General features: G+C 41.1%; 1 protein-coding gene across 1 annotated transcript in view; it reads right to left on the bottom strand.

Moving 5' to 3' along the window:
• Positions 1-3,661: 3,661 nt before the first annotated feature.
• Positions 3,662-11,705, bottom strand: part of LOC139759271 (trypsin-4-like) — an 8,622-nt gene continuing 578 nt past the window's right edge. The window contains exons 2-8 of the mRNA XM_071681416.1: positions 9,640-9,681; positions 9,020-9,294; positions 7,264-7,376; positions 6,840-7,005; positions 5,020-5,119; positions 4,589-4,758; positions 3,662-4,171 (exon numbers count right to left, since the gene is read on the bottom strand). Coding sequence (XP_071537517.1) covers positions 4,007-4,171; positions 4,589-4,758; positions 5,020-5,119; positions 6,840-7,005; positions 7,264-7,376; positions 9,020-9,294; positions 9,640-9,681 — 1,031 coding nt within the window. The 3' untranslated portion in view covers positions 3,662-4,006. The remainder of the gene's footprint in view (positions 4,172-4,588; positions 4,759-5,019; positions 5,120-6,839; positions 7,006-7,263; positions 7,377-9,019; positions 9,295-9,639; positions 9,682-11,705) is intronic.

Genomic DNA, 11,705 nt, shown 5'->3' with positions numbered 1-11,705 from the left:
GTTGGTACACAGGATCACTGATTAACAAGCTAAATGCAATTTTCATAGTTGTTTGTCAGAAACATTGTGTGTGTGTGTGTATATATATATATATATATATATATATATATATATATATATATATATATATATATATACATTACTAAAACAAGGGTTTGTGTTAACTGGCAGAACAAATATTGATCACAAAAGCCTAGTCAACCATCGTGAACTCAGTGTTCCTGTCACGTTAGATGAGACAACGCAAATACACTAAATTCTTCCACTAGTTAAAATAAAACGTTACGAACATTAATGATACAAAGCTCCCAGGCGATTTTTTTTTTTTTTTTCATCGTCCCGGTGTCTTCTCCACGTGATATGAATATCATATTAGCAGAGACGTTTTGTGTGGAAGTGTGTAGTAAAGCTAGACAATCAACTTTAAGGCGAACTCTTGCTAGGCTACCAACGTCTTGTCGTTGATGATAAGCAAACTCTTGTTAGGCTATCAACGTCTTGTCGTCGATGATAAGCGAACTCTTGCTAGGCTATCAACGTCTTGTCGTTGATGATAAGCGAACTCTTGCTAGGCTACCAACGTCTTGTCGTTGATGATAAGCGAACTCTTGCTAGGCTATCAACGTCTTGTCGTTGATGATAAGCGAACTCTTGCTCGGCTACCAACGTCTTGTCGTCGATGATAAGCAAACTCTTGCTAGGCTACCAACGTCTTGTCGTCGATGATAAGCGAACTCTTGCTAGGCTATCAACGTCTTGTCGTTGATGATAAGCGAACTCTTGCTCGGCTACCAACGTCTTGTCGTTGATGATAAGCGAACTCTTGCTAGGCTATCAACGTCTTGTCGTCGATGATAAGCGAACTCTTGCTCGGCTACCAACGTCTTGTCGTTGATGATAAGCGAACTCTTGCTAGGCTACTAACGTCTTGTCGTCGATGATAAGCGAACTCTTGCTCGGCTACCAACGTCTTGTCGTCGATGATAAGCAAACTCTTGCTAGGCTACCAACGTCTTGTCGTTGATGATAAGCGAACTCTTGCTAGGCTACCAACGTCTTGTCGTCGATGATAAGCGAACTCTTGCTCGGCTACCAACGTCTTGTCGTCGATGATAAGCGAACTCTTGCTAGGCTATCAACGTCTTGTCGTTGATGATAAGCGAACTCTTGCTCGGCTACCGACGTCTTGTCGTCGATGATAAGCGAACTCTTGCTAGGCTATCAACGTCTTGTCGTTAATGATAGATTAGCTATGGCTAGGCTATCGTCTTGTCGTTAATGATAGATTAGCTACGGCTAGGCTATCAACGTCTTGTCGTTGACGCCAGGTACAACAACTGCGGCCGGGCGAGTACGATGGCTAGTATGTAAATACGAGACATGGAAGGTCACTGCTGATGTAGCGACAACGGCGGTGGAAAAACCCCTCCTCCAGCTTGTAGCCTCAGCGTTGACATAGTTTACTGGTGATAATCAAAGGGACTTTCCCAGGAGCTCTCTCTATACTGATCCCCTCTAGTCATGAGGTATCCCCTTCTGCGTCAGGATTGCTGGTTCATAATGAGGATTTATATCCGTGGATATATAGCTGCCATTGATGTTTACCGGAATCTGTCAGTATGAGGTTACACCGCGAGTGAAGATATTTCACTGTAGACAAGGCTGTATCACTGAGAGAAAAGTCTCTCGTCAAAAGAAAAGTTTTCTTACCAAAGAAAGCCATCATTTCCCTGCTACTGGAAGTAGCGCAGCCTAAAGAGGTGAACAACATCGTAGGTGGTTGTCCTGGAGCAAGTAGAAATAAAGACGCCATTTCTGGGTTCTGGAACACCATCCAAATCTCAGACCACGTTAATGATACAAGGACGACCACCGAGGCACCACTGTCCGTCTTGCTGGCAAGTTTCCAGGAAGCTGCAGTAACAGGTTGCCTTTACCTAGATTGGTCTCGGCTTAAGCGGTATTTTCACTCCAGCCACCTGCACTAGATACCTTCATTTCTTTCCCAAAACAAATAAATATATTATCTAGACATTTCTTAGATATATAATCTTATGATTCAATACCTCTGTCTCCTTACAAGTGACAATGAATGATACAAGATTTGTATCTCAAATTATCTCATGTATCAAAGAATTATCCACAGAATGTTTGTCAGTTTGCCCAGATATCGATTATGTTGGAAAAAAAAAAAAACAGGATCATATATGACACGGTCAGTCGGTCTTCACGACCAAATATATTTGAAAGTGCATAACATGGTATATAATGCCATCCAACAGCAAGGATTCGAACCCCGTATACTATTTGCATGTTAAGTGGGTAAACGCACACCACTCGTTTATATACTGACTGACTATGCATGGGACGCGGTTCGATTCCTTGTTGGAGGGTATTCTGTTCTTTAGGGCCTGGAAGAAATCACCCCCGCCCTCCTCCTGTTTTGCTTTTCCAAAATAGGTAACACTGAAGGGGGCCGAGTGAGGATTTTTCCATCTGAGGCTTAGTCATCTGTTCTTGACGCTGCCTCAAGAATTGAGTGAATTGGAACGATGTGGTATACCGGGGTCGACGTGCTGTCAATGGATTGAACCACTGCATGTGAAGCGTATGGGGTACACCATGGAAAGTCTGTGGGGCCTGGATGTGGAAAGAGAGCTGTGGTTTCGGTGCATTATACATGACAGCTAGAGACTGAACGAATGTGGCCTTTGTTGTCTTTCCTAGTGCTACCTCGCGCGCATACGGGGGAAGGGGTTGTCATTCCATGTGTCGCGGGGTGGCGACGGGAAAAAATAAAGGCAGCAGGTATGAATTATGTACATGTGTATATATGTATATGTCTGTGTATGTATATATATGTATACGTTGAAATGTATAGGTATGTATATGTGCGTGTGTGGACGTCTGTGTATATACATGTGTATGTAGGTGGGTTGGGCCATTCTTTCGTCTGTTTCCTTGCGCTACCTCGCTACCGCGGGAGACAGCTACAAAGTATAATGCGTATATATATATATATATATATATATATATATATATATATATATATATATATATATATATACACACACACACAAGGCTTTACCTGCAATCAATTACCTCTTTTCATCATGCATACTGCTTCTTCCCTCTTACGATCCTCTAACCACTTCCAACTGGGTACTTCAATCCATTTTCTTCTTGTAGAGAACGAAAAACATTTGCAGATTCGCAACTTTTACTTTTAAGCCATATATCGACATTCTTTTTTCATTATCATAATCTCTTTTAGATTTCCATTTCTCACATCTCTCGTTTTACACTCTCAGAAGACAAATTACCCTTACCATACGAATGAGTCTGAGGCTCTTAAGGATTTAGGAAAGACAGAGATAATCCACAAAACTGTTTATTGAACAAAGTTTCACCCAAAACCATCCTCCAAACAAGAAAACATTTAAGAATGTTTACAAGTCTGTCAGTTTCAATCTGGGTTTTCATTTGACTTTATACTTGAAAATGACTTTTTTCTTTTTTTACCTGGTGACTCGAGTACCATAGCATCCATATATATATATATATATATATATATATATATATATATATATATATATATATATATATATATATATATATTCCAGATGACAGGCCTGGTCACGCCATACCGTAATCTTATTCATTTTCCAGATGTACCTGTAGAGTTTTTAGGTATCATGACACACGTTTCACCATCTTTTAAATGCAGATGGGCATCTGGACTCTAAGGGCCGCGTCAAGCAAAGGTGTTGAGCATCGCGATGCCTTAAGCCTCCAAACAGGATATGATCTCCCATATACATTTACCTTCCCTGGACATAAACAACGTTCTTTTAGGTAATCCTTCAAATATTATTGATGTCCACAATACGATATCGGAATCTGCCTTCTGCACATGGTTCAGATGCTGATAATCCCAGCACATGCATAAACAATAATATTAACTGCAGTCGATCAATTATTGGTCATTCTTAAGAGGCGCCTTCCTTCAGAAGGCGACCTTCTTGATCCACACGAGGTAAGGCGGGTAACGGAGGTTGACGTAGAGGCCAGGGAAATCCTTGAGGCCACAGCCCAAGCCACGGGACACAACGCCAGCCAAGGTGTAGCGCCCAGACAAGCCCCGGGAAACGATAGGTCCGCCAGAGTCACCCTGGCATAAAAGAGGAACGTGGTACCGTAAGTGCTCGACGAGGGGTATACAAGTCTGGTCGTCCACTCAGATCGCGAGAGGCCACCACTCATAATAATAATAAACTGGTTCTCGAATAACAAACATATCTAGTCACTGGACAAAGAAGGAGATATCTAATCAACCACTCATGATCATAATAAACTGGTTCTCGAATAACAATCACAGACATATCTAGTCACTGGACAAAGAAGGAGATATCGAATCAACCACTCATAATAATAATAAACTGGTTCTCGAATAACAATCACAGACATATCTAGTCACTGGACAAAGAAGGAGATATCTAATCAACCACTGATCCTAAAAAAATGAACTTATTCTCCTGACGAAGGAATCTGAAACAATAGAATAGTTATCATTTGGGTCATTCCTTACCTGGCAGGCATCTTTGCCTCCCTCTGGATCTCCTGCGCAGACAGTCTCCTCTCCAATGCCCTCAGGCCAAAACGTAGGGTAGTTGAGCAGAGTGGAGTAACTCGAATCACACTGTTCGGTTGGGAACACAGACAAAGACACCTCCTGCAATATTGAGCTGGGGAAACCAACTGGAGGCCAAGAGAAGCATGTCAGTCAGATTCAGATCACAATAGATCAACACTTGTTGGAAAACTTAGACAGAAATACTTTACAGATAACCGTATATATATATACACACACACTGCATAGAAAACTTGTACATAAACATTGTATAGAAAACTGAACACTGCATAGAAAACATGACCATAGTTTGAAATACGCAATGAGATCCACTGTCTGAATTCAGCAAAAGGTATTCGTTCAACTCCGAAGTGGCTGGCAGGACTTACAGAAAGCTGTGTCTCCCCAGCCAGTAAGCGTCACATTCTGTCCAGACAGTTCAACGCTGCTCTCTGGGCCCCACGGCAGACATACTGGGTTGATGACCATCTGAAAACATTTGACCTTATTTACTATATTTACCACTGATATAATCGGGGGGTGACTGTGTTTCCATCACAAATAAAGAAATAATCGTAAATATTTGCTCAGATCAAAACATTTATTGTAAGTAGAGATTGAGTTACTTGGGCAAAGGCATTCCTTGCTTGGCCAAACAACTCATTAAAAAAAAAAAAAGATATTATCTTTCGATACATTTTGACATGATTCCTTGGAAAATGGCACTTGTGAGACCATCATTCGAAGCAAGAATCAGCCGTTCAGAGGATCAACAAATGATTCACCATTCTCATCCTGGATTCGACGATATCCATCGTCTTACAAACTGCTTGATTTTTTGTTTTTTGATACAATAAAATGACAAAAAAAAAAAAAATATGATATACTACTATAGTGACAAACACCATACTATGATCTAATTTTATAATAATATTGTGATGAATCATAAAAATACAGAAGTTGACGGTATCTATCAATAAAATGACAATCATAGAAAATATACATATGATATGATATACTACTATAATGACATAACACCATGGTATGATCTAATTTAATAACATTGTGATAAATCATAATACAGCGATTGACGGCATCTATCTATATTTTTAAATACAAAAAACAAAACAAAAACCGGTTCAGTCCCGCCATAGTACAGCTGGCATTGTATCATTTCTCTAGTTGATTTTGTGTCTGACTGGTCATCAGCAAAGAATAGTGATTTACAGTCAACTCTTAGAATGGTTGACACGTAACAAGTGGCGTGCCACAGGGGTTCAGTCTTCGGACGGGTTTTTCTATTTCATATACATCAGTGTCATTACTGATGATGGGTTGCGCTGCAAGCTGTCACAACTCCCAGACGATGGTAAGCTGGGAAGTAAATGCCACAACAGAAACGGGCGTGGACAAGATGATGAAGACTTCGCTCACGAAAGCGGCAAATGAATTCTAAAATCGATTTATCAAGTGCGACGTTTTATATACCGGGAGTGGAAGAGAAAGGATCAATCACCGATGAACCTAATAAAGCCAAGTGACCAGCGTAGTGAAGCAACAAAGAAGGCGAACGAAATTCCAGAACTGATATCACGTAGAACTTTCAAGTTTAACCCTAGGAAGATGATCCTCACTCTTTAGAATTCAATGGTGCCTACTACCCACCGTGAATAGTTTTCAGTTTTGTTCATCCTAAAAAAAAAAAATCAATTGAAGCCAAGAAGACCTACGACGTACGATCATTCATCTCACAAAAGAGAAAGTATAAGAGGTGATCTAATACAGGAACTCAAAAGCAAAATAGCCTTTGATAGTCTTGCTACATTTTACCTCTACCAAGAAGTAAGTACTTTCTCTTACTTCAACAAGGAATGTCAAAATTAGGCACGATTTTCCAGTTAGATACTTACGCCTCCTTAATCATAAGTAATGTTTAAAAAAGTATTTCTCCTTGTTTTTTTTCTATTCTTACTATTGTCAAGTTTCTGAAGACTTCCACTCTCACGGGCCACTTTGAAAAGACTCAACGGTCTGTTGCTAATTCAATTAACACACACACACACACACTATATATATATATATATATATATATATATATATATATATATATTATACATATAATGACCTCTATGGTCGATCACAATAGTTATAATAACCAGCTGGAGTGGTGGGGGTTGACACGAGTACGAAATGTGTGTAAACAACTGACCTTCAGCGTGACCTTGGTGGCCAACCTCACGAGGATCAGGTCGTGGTAGGCCTCGGGGTGGGAGTACCCTGGGTACACGACGAGTTCGGCCACATCGAAGTCCTCATGAACCGCGCCGTCTGCGTCGTCGTTGTAGTCGTGTTCCCCCAGACGAACCACGTAAGTTCTATTTGATGGGTTGAAGTGTTTATAAAGAATCATTTATGCTTCGTCAGGCAAACAACACAGTTAGCTCAAACTCTTAAATTACAACAGATAAATGAGAATATATGACTTTATCCCCGTGTAGTAATCTATACATGACTATAATCACAAGATTTCTCGATGTCTGTGAAAGACAGGTACTTAATCAAAAAACACTGTAGATATAGTCATGAGTCTGGCATATTATGGCTCAACACATGAAACCGAAGCTGTTCCTAACCCGTTCATGTTACCGAAGAAGCAGTGTAGTGCTGAGAGGACCCACTCCTCGTTAATGAGAGCACCACCACAGAACCAATTGACGGACGGCTCTTCCCGTGACCCTATTAGAGCCTGAAAGGGAAAATTAGATCGTCACTGATCATACACGATGGATTTTCCACCATCCACAACCTACCCTCCGCCCTCCTCGTCGCGCACGGAATGAGTGGCAACATCAACAAAGCATTCGACACTGTCACCCGAAACATTCTCACTAAACGTCAAAATTTGGTTGGCCAATTTCACAGCTGGCTGTTGAGCCAGAGCTGGTCACGATGTCTTCACATCTAAAACACTACAACTCTTACAATGGCGTTCCCCAAGGAGCAGTTCGTTCTCCAACTCCCTTCAACCTTTTCCTACGCGACATCCCATCACCTCAGAGAAAACGTCATCAAGAGGATCCCTTCATATGCAGACGATCTTAAGCCACGACACAACGCCTCGACACCACAGTAGAAGCGTCGAGCGTGCAGCACGACATTACACAAACTGGAGCAATGGCTTACCAAGAACAGAATGTCTCCATCTCCATGCAGCACTTTCGACCCTAGACAGACACAAATCCAGCTCACACCTTCCAGTCACCTTGAATGGGAAGACCCCCTCCCGCTAAGCAAAACACCAACCACTCTGGACATCACAGACAACACACACACACACACACACACACACACATGACGTTCAGTCCACATCAATGACATCAACAAAATAGCAACACACGAATCAAATTCCCTCACAACACTAGCTGGCAACGGGTTTGGACAAGATACAGAAACCCTCAATATCCTATATACACACAATTCATCCACTCCACTTTAAATTATGCTCCACCTGCCTGGCCTTCCACCTTCTCAAGTTCAAAACATCACAAAACTGCAAACCACACAATATAGTGCCCTCAGAACAATCACCGGCTGCCAAGCAACCACAAACACTAAACACCCTCATCATGAAACAAAAGAACCTCTCAGTCCACTCCCGTCTCAACATGGTACTCTCTGCAATAGTATTAGATCCCATTCCTACTCAAACTACTTTCTAACTAAACACAAAATCCCTAGATTGAAATGAAACAACTTACTACTGCCTCAAACATCTACTCACAGATAGCCCAAACCCTCAACAAAATAACGCTGGCAAAACACATACACATTGAAATAAACCAACAAGGACTAGATAACCATATTCCCAACTTAATCTTATGGATATACGTGTGTATGTGGGTGGGTTGGGCCATTCTTTCGTCTGTTTCCTTGCGCTACCTCGCTAACGCGGGAGACAGCGACTAAGTTTAATATATGTATACATTATATGGCCGTATATTCCGTTTCTCTAAAATCAGCAGGAGCGCAAAATTTCCCTAAATGTTTCAAACATCTTTACTTTTTTGTCTCTTGAATCCTTTTCCTCTTTCCCATCACAACTTTATAATATGAAAACACTTGCCAACAGCAAAGATATTAAGGTTGGAAAATGGAAGAATCACATATGCACAGAACACACTCTAGTCTACGCCAGGTACCCATTTTATCGACCAGCCCTTAGGGGAGGATGAACAGCTGGGTGGACTGTGGACAAGCTGCAGCAACGGCCAGTAACGCAACCACAACACCACTGAGGTCCGCGCGCGCGCGCGCGTGTGTGTGTGTGTGTGTGTGTGTGTGTGTCATTAAGATCTATCCCTTTACTTTAAAAGACGGAGGACTTCCTACCATCCATGGCCAAGCGTTCTTCTCCACATTCACCCCTCCAACCACAGTCGGGGACACATGCCCAGCAGCAGTCTCTATGGTGCAGCGCAAGACAGCGTCTTCGTCGGGCAGCGCTTCCTCAGGAATCCCGGGACGCAGTCTGGGCTTCGGGTGGCTATCTGTGACGTTGCTGGGTCTGGCGGCGGAGGCGGAGGGGAATGCTCCTCTCGGACGCAGGATTTGGCTTTCACCGGTACATCGCAAGTCGAACATCTTGCGGGTGTTTCGTCCACATTCTAGACGCAACAGAAGAGACAATCCGTTTGAAAATGTGATCACTGATATTGATGTTATACTACTGCTAGTGATATTGTCAGTTCCAGTAATAACACGAGATGGGTAACAGTAAACTGTCTGATGGTTAAGAGATGGGTAAAAGTAAACTGTCTGATGGTTAAGAGATGGTTAACTGTAAACTGTCAACTGTCTGATGGTCAAGAGATGAGTAACAGTAAACTGTCTGATGGTTAAGAGATGGGTAACAGTAAACTGTCTGATGGCTAAGAGATGGTTAACAGTAAACTGTCTGATGGTCGAGATGAGTAACAGTAAACTCAACTAACAGTTTGTAGGTTACTTACCGAATGAGACGGAGGGAGCAGAGATGTCTTCCAGTTCAGTGCCTGGAAAGTTCAGCCTTCAGTTACATTTTGACCAATTATATCATTATGAGTAGTTTATATATATATATATATATATATATATATATATATATATATATCCTAGCGGTAGCGCTCCCGCTTGTTGCACAGGTTCGATCCTAGCTGTTGGAGGTTTGTATATTCTATGAAGGTGCGCGTTCATATGCACTTCATTCGTATATATATATATATATATATATATATATATATATATATTCCTATGAGTCCACAGGGAAAATGAAACATGATAAGTTCCCAAGTGCGCTTTCGTGTAATAATCACATCATCACGTGAGACACAAGAGAGAAGTATAAAAGTCAGTTGATATACAACGAGGAGACGTAGCTAGGACGCCATTTGGTAAACATCTAATTGTCCAAATAAACAACGAGCGTATCATAAACTTATCGGGACAAGGTGAATTGTTTACAAATTTTATCAACAATAAAGTTATCTAATTTGTATAACCTTCTCTAATATCAAGATTATAATTCTTTGTGTATTTGATAAAAGAAAATTCAAAGATATTTCTCGTGATACTGGAGTTAGAGTTAATAACTGAGGTGGCATTACTCCAATCAGTACAATGATCATTGTTTTTAACGTGAATATACAAGGCATTTGATTCTTGTCCTGTTCTTATACTATATTTACGTTGCTTAAGTCTAACAGAAAGATCTTTACCAGTCTGCCCAACATAAAACTTATAACAATATCTACATGGCACTTATATATATGTTTCTAGCTTTTCATCATAAGATGAACCTACCGTAATATTATTGCCTTAAAAGTTTTGATAACCCATGATACAGAACTCCTATGGTTTATAAAGGACTGAATAAGGTTCGTCACTACATAATGGCAGTCTAGTGTAGTAACAAAGTTACGCCAGAAACATTCTGCCCTCCTGTCCACCAGCCAGTGTACAAGGCTGAGTGTAGAAACCAGATCTGTAAAACTCGTCCCCACACTGATCCATTCCTCCTACATGCATTTGACTCACCTGTGATGTCAAACTTCGTAATGTACAAAATATTATCATTTGGTAGCAGGATGAGAGTCATTTCAAAGTGAGACACGATCTTATGTATCATTTGATGGGTTTCTTGAGCATAACGTGGAACCAAATATAGATGAACGTCAAAAATGCACCAGGGAATATCATATATCAGTAATGTGTGTGAGGAATGCAGGGCTAGCAATGTGAGGCAAAACACCCCAGAGCAACACAAACGTGTAAGTTCTTATATTCTGGGTGGACCAAACCAGCTCAGAACAAGAAATAATAATAAAAAAAAAAAAAATCCAAGGAATGCTGGCGTGGAGAGAATCACTCGGTTGAGCAACTTGGTGATGAAGTATGTTTTTTCGAGACGATATCATATTGTGTATAAATGACAGCTGCTGTTAGGGAAGGGCAACAGAGGAAACAAATCGGGGGCTTCCTGACAACGGAAACCACACACCACTAATATATATATATATATATATATATATATATATATATATATATATATATATATATATATATATATATTCCAATGAGAAACTCGTCAAGGCTGAGTGGCCAAGGGAGTGCATACTTACCTGTGGACTCGGGGCAACAGACGACTGGATATGTGGTATTAAAACCACAGCGAGGCGGATGGTTTTCCTCAAGGTCTTCGTGCACAGCCGGGCAGGAGCGAATATCCAGGCATCGGCCCTGCTCCCCAGAGGCTAGAGTGCAGGTCTCCGACTTTTCCACCGACTGGGAACACCAAGTCTGCGGCAGGCAGTGTGATCGAGCCAGTTAGTAGAACCCGACAAGAGAAGACAACAAGCAATTAGGACATTACTACTCATTACGCGTGCATGATAGTTCAATTGAACAGATGAGAAACAGAATGGAGAGAAGTTTGATAACTTCGAAGCTTAAACCTTAGTCCATGTGAACCTGTAAGCGCACTTCTTGAAATCAGTCGTGAGAGTAACAGTTGATAACGGATTCTCTTGTCTTTCAAATT

Source organism: Panulirus ornatus, chromosome 32 (assembly GCF_036320965.1).
Source record: "Panulirus ornatus isolate Po-2019 chromosome 32, ASM3632096v1, whole genome shotgun sequence".
Taxonomy (NCBI): Eukaryota; Metazoa; Arthropoda; class Malacostraca; order Decapoda; family Palinuridae; genus Panulirus; species Panulirus ornatus.
This window is presented reverse-complemented; position numbering and strand designations above follow the sequence as displayed.